At 46.1% G+C, this 24,647-nt stretch overlaps 1 protein-coding gene across 1 annotated transcript in view; it reads right to left on the reverse strand.

The window, feature by feature from the left end:
• Positions 1 to 24,647, reverse strand: part of LOC144681151 (dynein axonemal heavy chain 8-like) — a 1,659,468-nt gene that overhangs the window by 1,246,363 nt on the left and 388,458 nt on the right. Inside the window, exon 15 of the mRNA XM_078542878.1 lies at positions 19,843 to 20,030. Within this exon, the coding sequence (XP_078399004.1) occupies positions 19,843 to 20,030 (188 nt within the window). The remainder of the gene's footprint in view (positions 1 to 19,842; positions 20,031 to 24,647) is intronic.

A 24,647-nucleotide genomic window follows, 5' to 3' on the forward strand; every position in this document is an offset into this window, starting at 1 on the left:
GGTAGCTAAATTTGCAGATGACACAAAGATAGGTAGGAAAGTATGTTGTGAAGAGGACATAAGGAGGTTTCAGATGTATATAGATAGGTCAAGTGAGTGGGCAAAGATCTGATAAGTGTGAAGTTGTTCACTTTAGCAGGAAGAGCAAAAAAGCAGAATATTATTTAAAAGTAGAATGGCTGCATAATTCTGAGGTGCAGATGGATCTAGGTGTTCGAGTACGAGTCACAAAAAGTTATTATACAGGTACAGCAAGCAATTAAGAAGGCTATTGGAATGCTATCCTTCATTACGAGAGGGATGTTATGCTTTATGCTTCACTTATACAGGGCATTGGTGAGACTGGATCTCGAATACTGTGTGCAGTTTTGGTCTCCTTATTTAAGGAAGGACGTAAATGCATTGGAGGCATTTCTGAGGAGGTTTACTAGGTTGATACCTGGAATGAGTGGGTTGTCTTATGAGGAAAGGTTGGACAGACTGGGCTTGTTTCCACTGGAGTTTAGAATAAGGGTGTGATTTGATTGAAGTACACAAGACCCTGAACAGCCTTGACAAGGTGGACATCGAAAGGATGTTTCCTCTTGTGGGTGCATCCAGAACTAGGGGCCACTATTTTAAAATTAGGTGTTGTTCTTTTAGGACAGAGGTGGGGAGAATTTTTTTTCTCTCAAGAGGGCTGTGTGACTTTGGAACCCTCTGCCTCAGAAGGTGGCATAAGCGAGGTCATTGAATATTTTTGAGGCAGAGGTAGATAGATTCTTGTTAGGCAAGGGAATGAAAAGTTAACGAGACTCCAGGATGGTATGCTGCCTCCCTGGTGCTTGGGTGAAGGATGTCTCAGAGCGGATAGAGGATATTCCGAAGGGTGGGGCGGGTGGGGGGTGGTGAACAGCCAGTGGTCATGGTACACATTGGTACAAACAACATAGGTAAAAAAAGGGATGAAGTCCTAAAAGCAGAATATAGGGAGTTAGGAAGTAAATTGAAAAGTAGGACCTCAAAGGTAGTGATCTCAGCATTACTACCAGTGCCAAGTGCCAGTCAGAGTAGAAATAGCAGGATATATCGGATTAATACATGGCTGAAGATGTGGTGTGAAGGGGAGGGTTTCAGATTCCTGGGGCATTGGGACTGGTTCTGGGGGAGGTGGGACCAGTACAAAATGGACGGGTTACACCTGGGCAGGACTGGGACTGATGTCCCAGGGGGAACATTTGCTAGAGTGGTTGGGGATGGTTTAAACTAAAATGGCAGGGAGATGGGAACCTATGCAAGGTGTCAGAGAAAGGGGAATCAAAGACAAGAACAAAAGACAGAAAGCGGAATAAGAAAAGTGATAGAGAAATCAAGGGCAAAAATCAAACAGGGCCTCAGTGAAAAATAGTGGGAATGGGACATGTAATGTTAAAAAGACAAGGCTTAAGGCTTTGTGCCTTAACACGAGGAGCATTCGCAATAAAGTGGACGAATTAACTGCATAAATAGATGTAAACAGGTATGATATAGTCGGGATTAGTTGGGAGACATGGCTACAGGATGACCAGGGATGGGAACTGAACATCCAGGGGTATTCAGTATTTAGGAAGGGCAGACAAAAAGGAAAAGGCAGTGGAGTTGCATTGCTAGTTAAAGAGGAAATTAACGCAATAGTAAGGAAAGATATTAGCTACGACAATGTGGAATCTGTAAGGGTAGAGTTGAGAAACACTAAGGGGCAAAAAACGTTAGTGGGGGTTGCATATAGACCCCCAAACTGTAGTGGTGATGTTGGGAATGGCATTAAACATGAAATTAGAGATGCAAGTATAAAGGAACATCTGTAATTATGGGTGACTTTAATATGCATATAGATTGGGCAAATCAAATTAGTAACAATGCTGTAGAGGAGGAATACCTGGAGTGTATATGGGATGTTTTTCTGGACCAATACATTGAGGAACCAGCGAGAGAACAGGCCATCCTCGACTGGGTATTGTGTAATGAGAAAGGAATAATTGGCAATCGAGTTGTGCGAGGCCCCTTGAGGATGAACGACCATAATATGATAGAATTCTTCATCAAGATGGGGAGTGACATAGTTGATTCTGAGACTTGGGTCCTGAATCTTAATAAAGGAAACTACGATGGTATGAGGCGCGAGTTGGCTATGATGGATTGAGAAACGTTACTTAAAGGGATGACGGTGGATAGGCAATGGCAAACATTCAAAAAGCGCATGGGTGAACTGCAACAATTGTTTATTCCTGTCTGGCGCAAAAGTAAAACAGGAAATGTGGCCAAAGCATAGCTTACAAGGGAAATTAGAGATAGTATTAGATGCAAGGAAGAGGCATAAAAATTGGCCAGAAAAAACAACAGACCTGAGGATTGGGAGCAGTTTAGAATTCAGCAAAGGAGGACCAACGGATTGATTAAGAAGGGGAAAATAGAGTACGAGAGTGAGCTTGCAGGGAACATAAAAACTGACTGTAAAAGTTTCTATAGATATGTGAAGAGAAAAAGATTGGTGAAGACAAATGTAGGTCCCTTACAGTCAGAAACAGGGGAATTTATAATGGGGAACAAAGAAATGGATGACCAACTAAATACATACTTTGGTTCTGTCTTCACAAAGGAGGACACAAATAACATACCAGAAATGTTGGGGAACACAGGGTTTAGTGAGAGGGAGGAACTGAAAGAAATCAGTATTAGTAGGGAAATGGTGTTGGGGGAATTGATGGGATTGAAGGCCGATAAATCCCTGGGGCCTGATAATCTACATCCCAAAGTACTTAAGGAAGTGGCCCTAGAAATAGTGGATGAATTGGTGGTCATCTTCCGAGATGCTATAGACTCTGGAACAGTTCCTACAGATTGGAGGGTAGCTAATGTAACCCCACTATTTAAAAAGGGAGGTAAAGAGAAAACAGGGAATTATAGACCAGTCAGCCTGACATTGATAGTGGGGAAAATTTTGGAATCCATTATAAAAGATTTAATAGCTGAGCACATGGAAAACAGTGGCAGAATCAGACAGAGTCAGCATGGATTTATGAAAGGGAAATCATGCTTGACAAATCTACTGGAATTTTTTGAGGATGTAACTAGTAGAATTGATGAGGGGGAGCCAGTGGATGTGGTTTATTTGGAGTTTCAGAAGGCTTTCGACAAAGTCCCACATAAGAGATTGGCGTGTAAAATTAAAGCGCATGGGTTTGGGGGTAGTGTATTGAGATGGATAGAAAACTGGTTGGCAGACAGGAAACAAAAAGTAGGAATAAACTGTTGAAGAGTCATACGGACTCGAAACGTTTACTGTGTTCCTCTCCGCAGATGCTTTCAGACCTGCTGAGTTTTTCCAGGTATTTTTGTTTTTGTTTTGAATTTCCAGCATCCGCAGTTTTTTGCTTTTATCGTAGGAATAAACGGGTTTTTTTCCCAAATGGCAGGCAGTGACTAGTGGGGTACCGCAGGGATCAATGCTGGGACCCCAGCTATTCACAATTTATATTAATGATTTAGATGAGGGAGCTAAATGTAATATCTCCAAATTTGCAGATGACACAAAGCTGGGTGGGAGGGTGAGCTGTGAGGAGGATGCAGAGATGCTTCAGTGTGATTTGGACAAGCTGAGTGAGTGGGTAAATGCATGGCAGATGCAGTATAATGTGGATAAATGTGAGGTTATCCATTTTGGTAGCAAAAACAAGAAGGCAGATGGATAGGCAATGGATATAAATTGAGAGAGGGGAATGTGCAACGAGACCTGGATGTCCTCAAACACCAGTCACTGAAGGTAAGCATGCAGGTGCAGCAGGCAGTAAAGAAGGCAAATGGTATGCTGGCCTTCATAGCCAGAGGATTTGAGTAGAGGAACAGGGATGTCTTGCTGCAATTGTACAGGGCCTTGTACAGAGCACACCTGGAATATTGTGTGCAGTTGTGGTCTCCTTATCTGATGAAGGATGCACTTGCCATAGAGGGAGTGCAGTGAAGGTTTACCCGACTGATTCCTGGGATGGCGGGACTGACATATGAGGAGAGATTGAGCCGATTAGGATTATATTCGCTGGAGTTCAGAAGAATGAGGGGGGATCTCATAGAAAGCTATAAAATTCTAACAGGACTAGACAGGGTAGATGCAGAACGGATGATCCCAATGCTGCGGGTGTCCAGAACCAGGGGTTACAGTCTGAGGATATGGGGTAGACCATTAAGGACTGAGATGAGGAGACATTTCTTCACCCAGAGAGTGGTGAGCTTATGGAATTCGTTGCCACAGAAAGTAGTTGAGACCAAATCATTGTATGCTTTCAAGAAGGAGTTAGATATAGCTCTTGGGGCGAAAGGGATCAAAGGATATGGGGAGAAAGGGGAGCAGGCTATTGAGTTGGATGATCAGCCATGATCATAATGAATGGCGGAGCAGGCTCAAAGGGCCAAATGGCCTACTCCTGCTCCTAGTTTCTATGTTTCTATGTTATCGGGGGTAGATGTGTATGTGGAAATTGAAACACAAGAAGATCAGCCATGATCTTATTGAATGGCGGATCATGCTTGAGAGGCTGAATAGTCTACTCCTGTTCCTATTTCTTATGTTCTTTTGATAAAGTCCCACATAAGAGGTTCGTATGTAAAATTAAAGCACATGGGACCAGGGATAATATATTGGCATAGATTGAGAATAAATTAGCAGACAGGAAACAGAGTGGCTACCAGTGACAAGTAGGGTACCGCAGGGATCTGTGCTTGGGCCCCAGCTATTCACAATGCGTATCAATGATTTGGATGAGGGAACTAAATGTAATGTTTCCAAGTTTGCTAATGACACAAAACTTCATGGGAATTTGAGCAGTGAGGAGGGTGTTAAGAGGCTTCAAAGCAATTTAGACAGGTTGAGTGAGTGGAAAAATACATGGCAAATGCAGTAATAATGTGGATAAGTGTGAAGGTATCCACTTCAGAAGGAAAAACAGGATGGTAGAGTATTATCTAAATGGTGATAGATTGGGAAATATTGATGCACAAAGGAACCTGGGTGCCCTTGTACACCAGACTCTGAAAGCAAGCATTCAGGTGCAGCAAACATTTAAGAAGGCAAATGGTATTTTGGCCTTCATTGCAAAAGGAATTGAGGAGAGGAGCAAGGACATCTTACTGCAGCTGCATAGGGCCTTGGTGAGACAACACTTGATGTATTGTATGCAGCTTTGGTCTCCTTACCTAAGAAAGGATATACTTACCATAGAGGGAGTGCAACGAAAGCTCACCAGGCTGATTCCTGGGATGGAAAGATTGTCGTATGAGGAGAAATTGGGCCGGCTAGGCCTGTGTTCACTGGAGTTTAGAAGAATGATGGGGGGATCTCATTGAAATGTATAAAAGTCTGACAGGGATGGACAGACTGGATGCAGGGATGATGTTTCCTCTGGCTGGGGGGGTCTGGAACAAGTGGTCACAGTCTCAGGATATGGGGTCGGCCATTTAGGACTAAGATGAGGAGAAACCTCTTCACTCAGAGAGTGGTGAACCTGTGGAATTCTCTACCACAGAAGGCTGTGCAGCTAAGTCACTGAATATATTTAAGAAGGAAATAGTTAGATTTCTGGACTCTAAAGGCATCAAGGGGTACAGGGAAAGAGCAGGAGTATGACGTTGAGATAGAGGATCAACCATGGTCTTATTGAATGGCAGAGCAGGCTTGAAGGGCCGAATGACCTACTCCTGCTCCTATTTTCTATCTTCCTATGTAAGTGACCGTTTTGAAATATCTTTGGGAACTCAGAAGCAGGACAGTCTGCTAATTTACCTCCAACTTCTCAACATCCGCCAACAGGACTCCAGGCTGACCAAACAGCCTGCAACAAGCCCTCCTTGAAGCCTGTTTCTCTAGAAGCTACTGGCCACCACCTGCCAAGCAGATCAAGTCCCTGAATATCATTCTCATCTCACTGTGGCACCATCACCTTAAAGGAATTATGCACTTCTGCCTTCAGCAAGGAACCCGGCTGAATTGGAACTTCTGTGTGAGGGAACCCCTCTGGATTTGGACTTTCTGGACTCTGAAAACCATGTGAACTGACATCTATTTCCATGCTTCTTTTTTACTGTTAAGTTATTCATAGTTGTAAAACCCTCTCTTCTTTTGCTCGTATGTGAATGTGTGTGTCTGTGTATGTTTGTGTGAAGTTGCGATCATCCCCTGGGTTTGAATGTGTGAAAAAACTAAATTTCCAATTTAATCCTCAGAAAGTTTGCTGCGAGTTACTTTAAAAATTGACTACACAAGCCACAGGTTTCGAAATGACCACCACAGACTATTTTAAACAAAAAACACCTCTGCTTATGGACAGACAGCAGGACAATGAACAGTTCAATTTTGCCTCTCTCTCTTGTCCATAATAAGGAGTGTGACAGAAAGCTAGTTAGTAATATAAAGCAGATAGTAAAAGTTTCTACAAGTATTTAAACAGGTAAAGAACAAATAAAGCTAGTGTTGGTCCTCTCGACAGTGAGTTTGGGGAATTGAAATAGAAAACAAGGAAATTTTGTGTCTGTCTTCGCTGTAGAATACTCAAAAAACTTCCCAAAGATGCTTGAAAATCAAGAGATGAATGGGAGGGAGGAACTTGAAATAATCACCATCATTAGGGAAAAGGTACTGGGAAAACATATAGACCTAAAGGTTGACAAGTCCCCAGGACCAGATAGTCTGCATCCAAGTTTCTTAAAAGAAGTGGCTGTAGAGATAGCATATACATTAGTTATAATCCTCCAAAATTCCCTACTCTGGAAGAGTCCCAGTGAATTGGATAATAGCTAATGTAACACCTTTATTCAAGAAAGGAAGGAGGCAGAAAGCACACCAGTTAGCTTAACGTCTGTCATAGGGAAATTGCTAGAGTCTATTATTAATGAGGTTATAACAGGGTACTTAGAAAATCATAATTTTATTTGGCAGAGTCAACATGAGTTTGTGAAAAGGAAATCGTGTTTAACTAACTTATTCGAGCTTTTTGAAGTAACAAGCAAGGATAAAGGGGAACCAGAAGATGTGGTGTACTTGGATTTCCAGCAAGCATCTGATAAGGTGCCACATCAAAAGTTAATACACAAAGTAAGATCACATGGTGTAGGGAGTAACATATTGGCATGGATAAAGATTTGGTTGGTTAACAGGAAGCAGCGGGTAGGGATGAACGGTCTTTTTCAGGTTGGCAAACTGATAAGTGGAGTGCCACAGGGATCTGCGCTGCGGTCTCAACAATTGACAATCTACATCAATGATTTGAATGAAGGGACCGAATGTATGTTAGTTAAATTTGCTGATGGCACAAAGATAGGTAGGAAAGTGAGTTGTCAAGAGGACATAAGGAGTCTACAAAGGATCATAGATTGGTTAAGTGAGTGGGCAAAAAAATGGCAGATGAAGTATAATGTGGGAAAATGTGAACTTGTCCACTTTGGGAGGAAGAATAGAAAAGCAGTATACTATTTAAATGGAGAGAACTTGGTGGAAAAGATGGATCAGGCTGTCCTGGTACATGAAACATAAGAGGGAAATTTTCTCCCCATCAGGTGGGCTGGTCGGGAGCGGGCGCAGAGCCGATCGCTGCACGTGATCAGCTCCAACTCTGAGTGTAGTTACTGCATTGAATCATTCACAGCATGTGTCCCTTGCTGGGTGGGCCAGCAAATATTGCCCATACCTAGTTCATCCTGAGAGGGTTGTGCTGAGCTGGGTTTTGCATCCGCTGCATGAGGTAGACTGTCACCCACAGTACTGTTTTGGGGGCAACCTCAAGGATCTGCACCTAGGCACAGTGCTGGAACTCCAAAACATGTCAAAGTCAGGCTGCTGACATGCTGGGAGGGGAACTTCCAGATGGCAGGGCACTCATCCATCTGCTGCCTTTGGCGTTCCACGTGCTTGTTCTTCCTTGCTTTGCAAGGTGAAACCGTGTGGGTAGCAAATGTGATGGAGGCAGCATGTGGGCAAGGGGGGTCAGCCCTGGCTTCTTGGTGTGAGTGTACAGCAGCTGCAGGGTTATGATTCACTAGAGCCTGGCAATGTTTCACTCAGGTGGGGGGGGGCAATGGCAATCCAGGTACAGGGCGGACCAATCAATGCTCCTCTCTCCTTTCTAGGAGAAGACTGCACACGATACCGCAAAGCAGATGTGGACTGGCAGAGCCCAGACCCAGTTGCCATAATAACCAGATACGAGCAGGAGGCAAAGGAGCTGGAGAGGCGCTATGTGCCCTGGTCCACCGGTGGTGGTGAGGCTGGGGTGCCTGGGGGAGGTAAGAGTGCCATGCACTGAGGTCACCATGTCTGTCCCAGCAGCCATTCCACTGTTGAATGTTTAGTCATTTAAGCTTCCAACATGGGTTTCCCATTGATTATGGAAGGATGAGCGCATACTGATTCGGGAGCCAGGCTTGCACATTGACATTGTCTCGACTTGAACTAATCAAATGTCCTTGTTCTTCCTTTCAGCATCACTGGAGCAGGCCGGGAGGAGGAGGCAGAGGGGCCACCTCTAACACCTGAGGGCCCAGAACAATTAGAAGCACCAGCGTCACACCATCTCTGCCAGGCAGGCACCAGCGCAGATACTAGCACCTCGGCGGGAATTAGATCATTGGCTAGTGTCCCAGGGCACAGCAGTGAGGGCACTTCACACTCGCTTGAGGTGCAGGTGGTGACAGAGAATGCCCATGGCACTGGCAGTCGGAGGACTGCAGGAGACCAGGCACATGCTCAGTCAGTGGCTGATTATGTGCCTCTGAAGTTGTCCCTGAGGCAGCAGACGCTGGGAGTCCAGCAGAGTCTTCAGGAGGATCTGGCAGAGATACATGAGGCTATGCGTGGCGTGGTCTCCATGCTAGAGGAGTCCATGCGGAGCATCAGCAATGCAATGACCCTCATGGCCGAGCGCCATGCTTCCTCCATGGAGAGAGTGGCGACTCTCGTGGAGATGCTCCTCCAGGAGAACAATCAGCGCTTCCTGGGGTTGCACTCGGACCTGCAAGCCCTCACAGCAGCATTGACCTCAGCTGGTCAATGCCAGTGTGGGAGATGGATTGGGCATCAAGTATCCCAGCTAGGTGTCCATCCATCAATGGTGAGCAGGGAGGTCTGAAGCGAGCCTGTCGTCTCTGCGGGCTCCTCTCAGGGCGCTCCAGATGAAGGTAGCAGCTCCACTGCCCCTCTGCCAGTGACCGTGGGTTCCAATGAGGCTGCGGCGACTAGGGAGATACCACCAGTGGAATTGGCCGCTCCCACCCAGGCGGGGCCATCAAAGGCTCCATGGGCCAGAGGACGCCTGCCAAGGTCATCGAGGCCAACAGGACAGCACAGTGAACAGGCTGTCTCAGAAGCCAGTGCCAGCGAGGGGGGAGCGCCTAGACGTGGCACCTGAAAATGTAAACTTAAGGCACCTTAGGCACACCATGGGCTTCTCACTGGTGGTTTTATGTTGCCCCGCTATTAGTTGATTATCATTTGGTGATGCTGAACACCTTTGAATTAAATTTATTTTCAAATTTATTTTGTGAATTCATTAAATGCTTCATATGTGAACATGGCTCAGGGTGATTCCTTATTTCTGCAGGTGGATGGGAACCCATGATGTTATGAGTAACTTGTTTGTCATTGAGCTTTATTGACAAGGCACATAGCTGATGTTCCTAACCAGGCAGATGTTGCTCTCAGGTGTCGAGTATGGAGCCTGCAGCCCTGGCATGTGTTGGAGGTCCATCTGTGATGGGCTAGCTGAAGGCTCATTGGATTAAAGCCTCCCGGGTGCCCCTGCCTCCCTGGAGGATGCCCGGGTTAATGTCTATCCCCTCAGCGTTCTCCTGTGTGTGCTCATCCTCAGACTCACTACTGGACTCATCGTGTGCAACTGGAGCATCTGCATCTATATCTTCTTCCTCCACTGCGTCCCCCATTTCTAGCGCCAGATTGTGGAGAGCGCAGCATGCAACCGCTATCAGCAACACACGATCTGGGGGGTATTGGAGTGCGCCCCCTAAACGGTCCAGGCATCGGAAGCACATCTTGAGAAGACAGATGATTCTCTCTACCACAGCCCTTGTGGAGGCATGGCTCCTATTGTACCATTGCTCGGCCTCTGTTCTTGGATGGCAGAAGGGCGTCATGAGCCACCATTTGAGGGGATAGCCCTTGTCATCCAACAGCCATCCATCCAGCCAGGCTGCAGCGCTGAAGAGCCTCAGCACCTGGGAATGTCTCAGGATGTAAGCGTCATGGGAGCTGCCTGGGTACCATGCACAGACCTGCAGAATCTGCATCCTATGGTCATACACTATCTGCACATTCAAGGAGTAGAATCCCTTCCTGCTGACAAAGGCACCCGGCTCACCCGCTGGCACCTTGATGGCCACATGTGTGCAGTCAATTGCACCCTGGATGTGGGGGAACACAGAAATTGCTGTGAAGCCTCTGGCTCGCTCCATCTGGCTGGCCTCGTCCCAGCAGTGGTAGATGAAAGTCAATGCACGCCTGAACAGAGTGTCTGTCACCTGCTTGACACAAGTGTGGACAGCTGACTGGGAAACTCTGCAAAGATCACCCGCCGACCCCAGGAAAGGACCGGAGGCATAGAAGTTGAGTGCAGCCGTGATCTTCAACGCCACTGGCATGGGGTGCCCACCCACACAGTTGGCGCAGGTCTCAGGGCCTATCATCTGACAAATGGAGGTCACTGTGTCTCTTGAGAGACGGAGCCTCCTTCGGCACTGCATCTCAGACATATTGAGGTAGCTGCTTCGCTGTCTGTAAACCCTGGCAGCAGGATAGTGGCGTCTTCGGCAGCCCCTTCCGCTTTGCACTTCCTGTTAGCCCTGCGCCCCTTAAGCCTGTGCCTGCCCTCCCCTGGAGGCTAAACATGGCTCTCCTGGAGGTTAAATATGGACTCCTGGCCTCCTCCCCCTTCAAGCCCTCCCCTCTTCCTCAGAGGAGGTTCCTTTAGTGGTGAGCACAACTCCCATTTCCAGGGTAAGGGAATGCTTCCTGAAACCAGCAAGGCCCCAGAAATGATGTTTACCCCAGAGTCCTGACTTGAAGCCTGTTACTGCTGTCCAAGCAGCTGTGAAGAGATTTGAAGTATTCCTGCTCACACAGGCAAGTAGCAGTAAGTTTAAACAATAAATGTCTGCCAAAGACTACTCGTGACCCCACTCACCCCTCTTATCCTGCCCGTGGATGAGGTTTATAAAAACGTGGCCTACCCGCCTGCCCGTTGCACCCGTGCGAGGATCTGAACATCACACGGGCCCCGAAAAATCAGTGTCAATTACTGGCTCAAAGGCCTTAACTGGCCCGTTAATTAATGGCGGGCGCGCATCGGAGACCATTGCATGCCCACCCACTGAAATATCGTGATGGCGCGCAGTGATGTAGTGACGCATGCCTAATGTCGCCGCGTGTCATTTTACGCATTGGCATGCCGGGCTCATCCCCGTCCGCCGACGAGATAATTCTGCCCAAGAAGTTAATATGCAGGTACAGCAAGTGATTAGAAAGGCAAATGGAATTTTGACCTTTATTTCAAAGGAAATGGAATATAATAGTAGGGAAGTTTTACTGCAGCTGTACAGGGATGTATGGAATATTGTGTACACTTTTGGTCTTTTTGCTTGAAAAAAATATATAATTACATTAGAAGCAGTTCAGAGGAGGTACAATTGACTCATCCCTGGGATGAGGTGCTTAACTTATGAAGAAAGGTTGAACAGGTTAGACCTTTACCCATTGAAGTTTAGAAGAATGAGAGATGATATTATTGAACCATAAAAGATTTTGAGGGGATTTGATAGGGTAGATACAGGTAGGGTGTTTTCAGTTTTCAGTGAAAGAGACTAGAACCAGGGGACACAATTTAAGAATAAGAGACCTCCTTTTTAAGAGTGAGATGAGGAGAATTTTTTTTCTCTCAAAGTGTCATAAATATGTAGAATTCTGTTCCCCAGGAAGCAGAGGAGGCTGGGTCATTGAGTTATTTCAAGGCAGAGTTAGATAGATTTTTGATAGGTAAGGGAGTCAAGGAAGGATCACGGGGGCGCAGGCAGCAAAGTGGAGTTGAGACAAAACCAGATCAGCCATGATCTTATTGAATGGCAGAGCAGGCTCGAAGGTCTGAATGGCCTGCTCCTGCTTTAAAATCTTAAGTTCTTATGTCTTAAACAGTGAGGGCTCAAGAGCAGTCCTGGCAATCGAAGAGGGCTGAGGAGAAGCCCTGACCATCAGTGAGGGCTGAAAGAAGTTCTGGCAATCAATAGTAGCTCAAGAGAAGCCCTGAAAGTCCAAAAATGCAGGAGACTACGTGCTGCAGGCCATTGTGGTGAAAGTACCTCTCTGGAACATTAGTACTCTGCTCGGTGGAGCCAAAGAGCTGAAGTTGTGCTTGTGAGTTGGTGCTTGAATGCATTCTCAGGAATCTGGAGGAACGGAATCTTGGGAGACGACATTGAAAACTTGGGAGATGAGCTGTCGTTGAAGCCATTCGAGTTGGAGAGACCTTTGGAGAAAATTACAGTACCAGATTTTTGAAGGTGAAAACTGGAATACCTTGTGAGACAGACAGAGTTTCAATGAGATTGGTTGGCTCACAGTGTTTATTGATGTCTGGGTGAGTTGATGAGAAATCCATGAAATCTGTCTTGGTTGCATGTGCCATTTATTGTGCAGCGTGATGCATTTTTTAAAAAATTATTGATAGGATGTGGCCTTCGCTGGCCAGGCCAGCATTTCTTGCCCATCCCTATTTGCCGTTGAGAAGGTGGCAGTGAGCTGCCTTCTTGAGCCGCTGCAGTCCATGTGGTGTTAGTACACCCACAGTGCTGTTAGGAAGGGAGTTTCAGGAATTTGGCCCAGCGACTGTGATGGAACGGCAATATATTTCCAAGTCAGGATGGTAAGTGCCTTGGAAGGGAACTTCCAGGTGGTGGTGTTCCCATCTACCTGCTGCCCTCGTCTTTCTAGATGGTAGTGGTTGTGGATGTGCTGTCGAAGGAGCCTTGCTGAATTCCTGCAGTGCATCTTGTAGATGGTACATGCTGCTGCAACTGTGCATCAGTGGTGGAGGAAGTGAATGTTTGTGGATGTGATGCCAATCAAGTGGGCTGCTTTGTCCTGGACGGTGCCAAGCGTCTTAAGTGTTGTGGGAGCTGTTCTCATCCAGGCAAGTGGGGAGTATTCCATCACACTCCTGAGTTATGCCTTGCAGATGGTGTACAGGCTTGGGGAGTCAGGAGGTGAGTTACTCATCGCATGATTCCTACCCTCTGACCTGCTTTTGTATCCACAGTATTTATATGGCTCGCCCAGTTCAAGTTCTGGTCAATGGTAACCCTCAGGATGTTGACAGTGGGGGATTCAGTGATGGTAATGTCATTAAACATCAAAGGGCAATGGTTGAATTCTTTCTTAGTCATTGCCTGGCACTTGTGTGGCATGAATGTTACCGCCATTTGTCAGCCTAAGCCTGGATATTCTCCAGGTTTTGCTGCATTTGGACATGGACTGCTTCATCATCGGAGGAGTTGTGAATGGTGCTGAACATTGTGCAATCATCAGCGAACATCCCCACTTCTGACCTTATGATGGAAGGAAGGTCATTGATGAAGCAGCTGAAGATGTTTGGGCCGAGGACACTACCCTGAGGAACTCCTGCAGTGATGTCCTGGAGCTGAGGCGACTGACCTCCAACAACCAGAGCCATCTTCCATTGTGCTAAATATGACACCAACCAGTGGAGAGTTATCCCCCTGATTCCCATTGGCTCCAGTTTTTCTAGGGCTCCTTGAAGCCACGCTCAGTAAAATTCTGCCTTGATGTCAAGGGCAGTCACTCTCACCTCACCTCAGGAGTCCAGCTCTTTCATCCATGTTTGAACATGAGGTCAGGAGCTGAGTTGCCCCGGCAGAACCCTAACTAAGTGTCAGTGAGCAGGTTATTGCTAAGCAAGTGCCACTCGACAGCGCTGTTGCTGACCCTTTCCATTACTTTACTGATGATAGAGAGTAGACTGATGGGCCAGTAATTGGCCGGGTTGGATTTGTCCTGCTTTTTGTGTGCAGGACATACCCTGGGCAATTTTCCACATAGCCAGGTAGATGCCAGTTTTGTAGTTGTACTGGAACAGCTTGGCTAGGGGTGCAGCAAGTTCTGGAGCACAAGTCTTCAGTAGTATTGCCGGAATGTTGTCAGGGCCCGTAGCCTTTGCAGTATCCAGTGCCTTCAGCCCGTTTCCTGATATCACGTAGAGCGAATCAAATTGTCTGAAGACTGGCATTTGCTGGGGACCTTCGGAGGAGGCTGAGATGGATCATCCACTCGGCAAGCCTGGCTGGAGATTGTAGCAAATGCATCAGCCTTATCTTTCGCACTGATTTGCTGGGTTCATCCATCATTGAGGATGGGGAAGTTTGTGGAGCACCTTATACAGTGAATTGTTTAATTGTCCACCACCATTCACGACTGGATGTGACAGGACTTCAGAGCTTAGATCTGATCTGTTGGTTGTGGGATTGTTAAGCCCTGTCTATCACTTGCTGCTTATGCTGTTTGGAATGCAAGTAATCCTGTGTTGTAGCTTCAGCAGGTTGTCACTTCATTTTTAGGTATGCCTGGTGTTGCTCCTGGCATGCCCTCCTGCACTCTTCATTGAACCAGGGTTGATCCCCTGGCTTGATGGTAATGGTAGGGTGGGGGATATGCTGTACCATGAGGTTACAGATTGTGTTTGAGTACAAGTCTGTTGCTGCTGATGGTCCACAGCGCATCATGGGTGCCCAGTCTTGAGTTGCTAGATCTGTTCAAAATCTATCCCATTTAGCATGTTTATAGTGCCAGACAACACGATGGAGGGTATCCTCAATGTGGAGGCGGGTCTTGATCTCCACATCAACTGTGACGTGGCCCCTCCTACCGAAACTGTCATGGATAGATGCATCTGCGGCAGGCAGGTTGGTGAGGATGAGGTCAAGTATGTTTTTCCCTCTTGTTGGTTCCCTCACCACCTGCCGCAGACCCAGTCTAGCAGAGTTCTTTGAGATTCAGCCAGTACTGGTGCTACCGAGCCACTTTGGTGATGGACATTGAAGTCCCCACCCAGAGTACATTCTACACCCTTGCCACCATCAGTGCTTCATCCAAGTGGTGTTCAATATGGAGGAGTACTGATTCATCAGCTGAGGGAGGGCAGCACATGGTAATCAGTAGGAGGTTTTCTGATGTTTGACTTGATGCCATGAGATCATTTCATGGGGTCCAGAGTTGATGTTGAGGACTCCCAAAGCAACTCCCTACTGTTCTGTATGCCACTGTGCCACCAGCAGGACTGGACATTACCCATGGATGGTGATGGTGATGATGGTGGTGTCTGAGACATTATCTGTCAGGTATGATTCCATGAGGATGACTATGTCAGGCTGTTGCTTGACTAGTCTGTGAGACAGCTCTCCCAATTTTGGCACTTGCCCCCAGATGTTAGTAAGGACGACTTTGTGCACAGTCAACAAGGCTGCCGTTGTCGTTTCCAGTGACTAGGTCAATGCCGGATAGTCCATCTGGCTTCATTCCTTGTTACAGCTGAGTGGCTTGCTAGGCCATTTCAGAGGGCATTTAAGAGTCAACCACTTTGCTGTGGGTCTGGCATCACGTGAAGGCCAGACCAGGTAAGGACAGCAGATTTCCTTCCCAAAAGGGCATTAGTGAACCAGATGGGTTTTTACAACAATCAACAATGGTTTTAATTCCAGATTTTTATTGTATTCAACTTCCACCATCTGATGTGGCAGGGTTCAAATGAGGGTCCCCAGAGAATTACCCTGGGTCTCTGAATTACTAGTCCAGCGACAATACCACTACTCCATCGCCTGTTAATTCACATGTTACTCATATTAACCCTGAATGTTAAAGTATAAGATGGACAATGTAAATTGTTTTATCTTTCTGACCTCATATAGTAAAGTTTATTTTTGTTTGTTCAAAACCTGTGAAATTCTGTGGCTTTATTCTCTTAGAAAGTATGTTGAATGTCAAACTTCTTCTACTTTAAACAAAACATTATTGATCCCTAATCAAATCCTACCAATAACTTGGGGTCTGGTCAAGGATCATAACAATACGTTGTGACAAATATGGTTGAAGTAATTGTATGCCACAGCTTACACCTTCTGTGGTTGCTCAGTGAACGTTTAAATTGTAACTGAATGAGTAAGTTTATAACACAGTTTTGCTTTGTGCTATTGATTTGTTACAACAGTGAGTTTTATATGATTACTTTGTTTTAGGACTGTACTTTTTGGTTTATAAGATTATTATAGTTTGGGGTTGGAGCTTTAAATGTAGCATAAATGAAAGGTGATGCATTGGAGTCTGCTGGACAATAAGCCTGGGTGATTTAATTGTTAAAGATTAAAGGAAACTCAGATTATGTTACTGAGAGGAAGTGCAAGGTTTTGCACTTGGGGACAAAGACAGCTCTTTCTCAGTCTACGATGAGTCTCCCAAAATCCCAGAAAATATCAAGTTGTAAACAGTTGCTCTGTAAATTATTTCTTTACTTATAAGATGAAAGGAAGTTGGGATCAAAGATGTGTAGTTAATATTGGAAAGGAAATATTATTTTTTCCTAATATTACAGTGGAATACTTTAAAGCAGGCTTGTGGGGGCTATGTCGTGTGCATATGTTTGTGTGTGTGTGTGACAAATTTAGTAAAATATGAACATATAAATTAGGAGCAGGAGTAAGCCACTCGAGCCTGCTCTGCCATTCAATAAGATCATGGCTAATCTGAATGTAACCTTAACCCCACATTCCCGCCTATCCCGATAACCTTTCACCCCCTTGTCAATCAAGAATCTATCTAGCTCTGTCTTAAAGCTATTCAAAGACTCTGCTTCCACTGCCTTTTGAGGAAGAGAATTCCAAAGACTCACAAACCTCTGAGAGAAAAAAAATTCTCCTAATCTCTGTCTTAAATGAGCGACCCCTTATTTTTAAAGAGTGTCCCCGAGTTCTAGATTTTCCCACAAGAGGAAACATCTTCTCCATGTCCACCCTGTCAAGACCCCCCAGGATCTTAAAGGTTTCAATTAAGTCACCTCATACTCTTCTAAATTCCATTGGATACAAGCCAAACCTGTCCAGCCTTTCCTCATAAGACAACCTGTCCATTCCTAGTATTAGTCTAATAAACCTTCTCTGAACGGGAGAAGCTTCTAACGCATTTTCATCTTTCTTTAAATAAAGAGACCAGTACTGTACACAATACTCCGGAGGTGGCCTCACCATTGCCCTGTACAATTGAAGCATAACCTCCTTACTTTTGTAATCAATTCACCTCACAATAAACAATAACATTCTATTAGCTTTCCTAATTTACCTGCTGTACCTACATACTAACCTTTTGTGATTCATGCATTAGGACATCCAGATCCCTCTGAATCTCAGAGTTCTGCAATCTCTCACCATTTAGATAATAAGCTTCTTTTTTATTCTTTCTGTCAAATTGAACAATTTCACATTTGCTCACATTATACTCCATTTGCCAGATCTTTACCCACTCACTTAACCTATCCATTTAACTTTGTAGTTTCCTTACGTCCTCTTCACAATTTACTTTCCTAACTATCTTTGTGCTATCAGCAAATTTAGCAACCATTCCTTCATCCAAGTCATTTATAGGAATTGTAAAAAGTTGAGGCCCCAGCACTGGCCCCTATGGCACACCACTTGTCGCATCCTGCTAACCAGACAAAGACCCATTTATGCCAATTCTCTGCTTCTTGTTAGCTAACCAATACAATACAATCCATGCCAATACATTACCCTCTATACCATAAGCTTTTATTCTCTGTAATAACCTTTGATGTGGCACTTTATCAAATGCCTTCTGGAACTCTAAGTACAGTACATTTACTGGTTCCCTTTTATCCACAGCACATGTGACTCCTTCATAGAGCACCACTAAGTTGGTTAAACATGATTTCCCTTCCACAAAGCCATGTTGACTCTGCCTGATTGCCTTGAATTTCTCTAAGCGCCCTGCTATAATATCTCTAATAATAGCTTCTAAATTTTCATTTAATTTAAAAGACAGTCAGACTGCAAGGTTTGAATCATCAAAGGAATTAAATGTAAAAATAGACATTTTGAAATGGAAATGGATGAGCTAAGTAAGATAGGTGAGAAGGTTAGAGCTAATATTTGCATTTGTTTGAATTTCAAAGGAACATGATACCTGGGTGTCCTCGGGCTGTCATGGACAAGATGGGCTGAATGGCCTCCTGTGCTGTAATGGTTCTATGGTTCTATGTTTTACAACTGGCAAAATAATAAGGCAAAGTTATTTAGTTCATTTTTCCTGCAAGTTCTGGCCGTAATGATAACATGAAAAATTTTTATATTCTGGGAAAAGTAATTTCCAAAGCAAGATTGAAACAATGGGATTTACAGATCAACAGGGATAAAATATATTTAAAGATGGAAAGCTGTATGGGGAGCGGCCATGTGAGATCGTGAAAGGTGAACTGTGTAAAACAGACCTATGAAAAACCAGCTTCTTGCCGCCCAGAGACGTGTTTGCTTGTTCCAGAAAGCAAGGTTTTATTAGAAGACTTGGAATTTTTTTGAGTGAGAGGGAGAGAAAAGCTGTGAAACACCTCCCTTATGGCAACGGCGAGTGCTTGTGGTAATATTGCTGGATGTTTTATAGATTAAGATTCTATTTGGGCTGTTGCCTGAAAGGCTTGTGTAGTTGGGAGTTTAGTTAAGTAGAAATCTTTTGGGAACTGTTATAAGACTAAGTTTAACCGTGTAACTGTAATCTTGTGTGCTTAAGTTTTCTTTTATTTTGTTAATAAATGTTTTAACTCTGACTTCAGCGCACATGCCTTCTCGTAATAAATACAAATTTCAAAACTGTTGTGATATCTTGGTCAAGATTCCCTTTGGGATTTGGTCAACCTGGCAAATACCACCTGCCATATCATGACAATATTTCTGCTTAGATAGAAGGCTAAGGTGCTTCCTGTTCCCATGGAGAAGAGGGTAGATAAAGGAAACCATTTTGAAATCAGGTTGCAGACTTCCCGATAAACCCAGAAATATCAGACAGAAGGTAGTTGCAGTTTTCTCCTGTGTGCTCTGCAGCCAGCTGAGAAGGCGAGAACAAAGATAGAATTCACCAGGCCTGCCACTTAAGCAGAGAAAATGCTAACTTTGTCATTCACCACGCAGAACACGGGTGGGAGCTTGCACTCAAATTCACGACTGAGTTCGTGAGGACTTAAAAAGAGGCCATAAAATTTGCCTTGCTTGGAGTTAGAATAATAAATATATAGTATAAGCTTGATAATAGAAGTCAGTTCTGCAATTAGAAGTTACCCAGCTGGGAAAGTAAAATGGAAGCAACCCACTGGAAGCAGGGAGCAACTGTGAACTGTGTGCTATAAGAACTGTAACTCAATGGATAGTGTGATCAGTGATAGGTAACTAGGCACTGCTTATTTCTGTAGCTTAAAGTATAAGTTGCCTACGAGAGAAAATGTATCAATAGTATAAAATCAAAAGTATTTTTTTAGTCATTTGTTACAGTTTTTTTTAAAACATGAAATCTTGATGTATCATCCTTTCAGCTCATAACTGGATGTTTGAATTTCTCTTTAAAAACTCTTGCTCTTTCTGGAGGTTGTAACATCACTGCAAAGGCAGAATGTCGTAGAACCACATAGTGCAATATAAATAGAAACTGTAGAAGACATCCTGCATCAAATAAAAATTTCCCGAGAATGTCAACAACCTCCAAACACTACATACCTCTAAAAAATCACGGTTAGATTTCACTGTATTCTCAGACTTTAGCAAACATTTGGCAATGTCTGGCACCTCCAGGCCCATCTTCAACATACATTTAGCCTCTCGAAGAACCTCAACAATTCTGTGATCAAAGTTCGAATGCATTTTCCCAGTATCTGGATCACGTATCAAAAGTGTTGCCTGCAGGACTGTATAAAAATTAAGTTTATAATAATCAGATATACATGAAACTAAGTGCTGCAATGAAATGTTTAATTTTCTACTCAGTTAAGGTTGATATGATAAAAGAAAATATTAATTCAAAATAGAAATTCTATAACATATTTAATCTCAGTACACTAAGGGCGGAATTTTCCATGCCAGCTGGCGTCGGGTGTGATTGATGGTGTGAGTGGACAATATTGGTATTACGACGGCGGGAAACCAGTTCACGATCATCCGCTCATCCCGCCGACAGTGGGCCGTGTTTCCTGCCATCCGACGTTGGGAACCTTGTTGTTATACATTAGCATATCATTATCAGGCCAGCCCCACTGGATTGTCCACCCCCACTGGATTGTCCGCCCAAATCGGTGGCAAAACACGCAGACATATTTCACAACAGCACATAAAAGGCGTGCACTTGGCTGTTGTGAAATATGTTGGCGTGTTTTGCCGCCGATTTGGGTAGACAATTCAGTGGGGGACCTCAAGCGTCGGGGAGTCTTGGTTAAGGGCAGCCATGCTGTTGAGGTAACTGATGGCGGGGTGGGGGGCGAGGGCAGCCCTGACGTTGAATATAGCGCACAAGCATTCAGGATAGGAGGTGGGATGGGTGAGGGCAGTGGCCACGCATTAGAGAAACCTGTATGAAGTGACCATTCCTCTGCATCTGAGACAATTCAGGTGCAGCCACATTGCAGTCGGGTTCCTAGCTTATCCGCCCACTCAAGCAACACAGAGGCATCAAATGCCACCAAGTGTTTCAGGGCTTCCCCTGCAACCCATCCACCCCCGGCACAGACTGCAAATTCATGAGCATTTTAGAGGACTGCAGAACAGTTGACGACTGCACAAATTGTACAATCTCCTCGCTAAAGCTGGCCTTGGAGCTGTCACTACTGGAGCTGCTCACGTCCCCTTGCAATGTCAGTATCCAGGTTTGATCCAGTCTCCCCCATGGTTCAAGCTAATAAGGTAGCCATGCAGCACACCAATCTCTAGCAATCCAAGTGGTGGCCAGCACTATCCGGGAAGCATTAAGGGGCCATCACACTTAACCAGGACAGGTTCTTAGTACACTCATGCTAAACACGTGTCTCTCTATTTCTTCCTGCAGGAGGAGTCCATCAGGATCATGGAGACTGGTGAACTAGCTGTATGCCTGATGGCCTATAGTGCGTGAAGACGACGGAGGAGAGAGCGAATGAGGCTTATGGCTGTGCAGATGCAGGAGCAGCAACCCCAGGAAGAAGGGTGGCTGGGGCTCCCACACATGCCGCCCAAGGGCCACAGCGAGCCAGCGCAGGCTGGTGCCTAGTGACACCCAGAGTCTCTAGACGCTGCCTTTCATTCCTGCAGATGACCGAGAACCAGTGTTGCCGAAGACTAAGAATGTCCAGGGAACTAGTCGGTCACATCTACTAGTTACTGCAGGATTTTGCGCCACGGGGACATGGAGGACATCCACTGCCAGTGGCAGGGATTGTGACTGCAGCCCTCAATTTCCATGCCAGTGGCTCCTTTCAGGGCTCCACAGGTGACCTCTGTGGGATCTCACAAGCCTCCAAAAACAAATGCATCCATGAGGTCATGGATGCCATCTTTGTGAGGGCAGGCAACACTGTGCATTTCGCCCGGGACCAGGACGGCCAGGATGTAAGAGTGATTGGATTCACCCAGCTCTCAGGTTTCCCACATGTGCACGGTGCAATTGACTGCTCTCATGTGGCGCTCAGATCTCCAGCACAACACACGCTGGACTACATCAACCGCAGGGGCTCCATCTGCTGAATGTGCAGCTGGTGTGTGACCACCAGAAATTCATCCAGCAGGTGTGCGCATGGATTCGAGGGAGTGTGGACGATGCCTACATCCTGAGTCAGTCACAGATCCCTGGAGTCTTCCAGGGTCCACAGAAGCTGGAGGGATCGCCCGTCGGGGACAAGGGCTACCTGCAGAGGCCATGGCTGATGACATCCATGTGGCGGCATCAGGGTGCAGCAGAGCGACAGTATAATGAGGCTAATGCTGCAGCTCGTAACTTGGTGGAGCAGACCAAGGTGAGATTCCGATGCCTAGACATGTCTGGTGGAGCCCTGCAATACGGTCCGCAGAGGGTGTCATGCATTGTCGTCGTCTGCTGCTCCCTTAACAACCTAGTGCTCCAACAGGGAGAAAAGCTGGCTGAGGAGGTGATGGAGGAGCTGCATGTCTCCTCCGATGAGGAGGACGCTGATGGGGATGAGGGTGAGGAGGTCCTTAGAGGCAACAATAATGGGGATGAGGCCCTCGCACTGGCTCGATGAGGCACGCGTGCTCAGGAGGCCCTCATAGCTGCTAGATTTGTGGGGGATGATGGCAACATGCAGTGAGCTGATCCCCATAGATCCTCACATCGCATCTGTGAATGTTTGACTCCAGTCTGGCTTATGGCAGTGCAAATACCCTGCTCCTGTCATGGAGATGCAGTGGAGGCCCTAATAGCCGCTTGATTGCAGGAGGATGATGACGAAATGCAGTGAGGACACTCCATAAAATCTTCACATAGCCTCTGAGAATGTCTGACTCCTGTCTGGCCAAGGGCAGACTACTTGTGCTCTGTGATTAGGGTCATATCATACAGACGCAGCCATGAAACTTTAGAAGCAGTTGATGCTTTGTCCGCTTTCAGCACCTAAGCCCTTCAGAAGCAGAGCATCAGTGGTCACAGATGCTGAAGAGATGGGGACCAGCCCCTCTTTAAAGGTGCTGAGAACACACTGAGAGAATGACATAACTGTTTGGCACCTGCCCACTACATTCTGGCAGCAATGAGAAGCACCGCTCAGGTGCAGGTATCAATAATGTTTCCAGGGGGTGCGAGGCCAGACCATCACTTTGGTCTGAAGGCTGCACAGAGCACAGAGAAGAGGCCCTGGACTGAGACACCTGCCTTTATCTTGTGCAGAAAGGTCTGATTGACTTGTCTGAGTGACAAGAACACTGCTTATCAAAACAAGGAGCCATAGGCAAGGAGACATTCTGAGGAGTTTATTGGTAGTAGTGAACAGTATGTACAAGTGATTAACAACCATGCCCAGGTTGTGCAACTAATTCTCCTTAATTTTCCTAACCCTGCCGTAGTCTTGGTGCCCCCCAAAATCCATAGCGGAGGTTGAGTCTGTGTTGACCTTGGCAGGCGTCCTCTGGAGGGCCGAGACTTGGAGGGCCCCATCCTACTTTCAGGATCCTGCTGTGTGGCAGTGGCGCTCTCCTCAGCCTGTGGAGCTGGAGCTGCTCAGGTCACACGAAGAGAGGACTCAGATGGGCCGGACACTCTTGGAGTCACCTGGATGGTTGGGCCTGGAGTGTGTGCCTGCTGATCCTCCTCCCTATGGGTGCCTGGGGGCCCCAGACTGATTCCTTAAGGAGCAGGGGTAGCTGGAATGTGCTCTAGTGTGTGTGCTGATGGAGGCTAAGTATGGCATCAGTGATGGAGTTGAGCCCGTGCAGCAGTGCAGGAGCGAAGTCCTGGACCAAGGTCCCCAAGGCAGCCACCATCCTACCAGTGTTGACCTTAGTGCATTGGCATGCCAGCGCCATCACCTCAGCCTGAAGGCAGATGGATTCCTCCACTGTGCCTTGCAATCTGAGGAGTGCAGCAAACGTCCCTTCCTGGTGTCCCCAAGCTTGCCTTTGCAGCTTCAGCAATTGTGACATAACCAAGTCCAGAGGCTTGTCATCTGACTCGGACTCAGCAACGTCCTGGCCTCCAGCAGTCCTCCGAGTGCCGGACACCTGGAAAGTCCCTGCTGCTGCCTGAAGTGGATCAAGCATGGACAAAAGAGCTGAAGTCCCGAGGTGAAGTGAGAGTGACTGCCCTTGACATCAAGGCAGCATTTGACTGAGTGTGGCATCAAGGAGCAAAACTGGAGTCAATAGGAATCAGGGGGAAAACTCTCCGCTGGTTGGAGTCATACCTAGCACAAAGGAAGATGGTTGTGGTTGTTGGAGGCCAGTCATCCCAGCTCCAGGACATCACTGTAAGAGTTCCTCAGGGAACCAGGCCCAACCATCTTCAGCTGCTTCATCAATGACCTTCCTTCCATCATAAGGTCAGAGTAGGGATGTTTCTTGATGATTGCACAATGTTCAGCACCATTCGCGACTCCTCAGGTGCTGAAGCAGTCCATGTCCAAACGCAACAAGACCTGGACAATATTCAGGCTTGGGCTGGCAAGTGGCAAGTAACATTCGCGCCACACAAGTGTCAGGCAATGACCATCTCCAACAAGAGAGAATCCAACCATCGCCCCTTGATGTTCAATGGCATTACCATCACTGAGTCCCCCACTATCAACATCCTGGGGGTTAACATTGACCAGAAACTGAATTGGACCAGCCATATAAATATTGTGGCTACAAGAGCAGGTCAGAGGCTAGGAATCATGTGACGAGTAACTCATTTCCTGACTCCCCAAAGCCGGTCCACCATCTACAAGGCACAAGTCAGGAGTGTGATGGAATACTCCCCACTTGCCTGAATGAGTGCAGCTCCTACAACACTGAAGAAGCTGGACACCTTCCAGGACAAAGCAGTCCACTTTATTGGCACCACATCCACA

The sequence above is a fragment of the Cetorhinus maximus genome, chromosome 5, assembly GCF_964194155.1.
Source record: "Cetorhinus maximus chromosome 5, sCetMax3.hap1.1, whole genome shotgun sequence".
Taxonomy (NCBI): domain Eukaryota; kingdom Metazoa; phylum Chordata; class Chondrichthyes; order Lamniformes; family Cetorhinidae; genus Cetorhinus; species Cetorhinus maximus.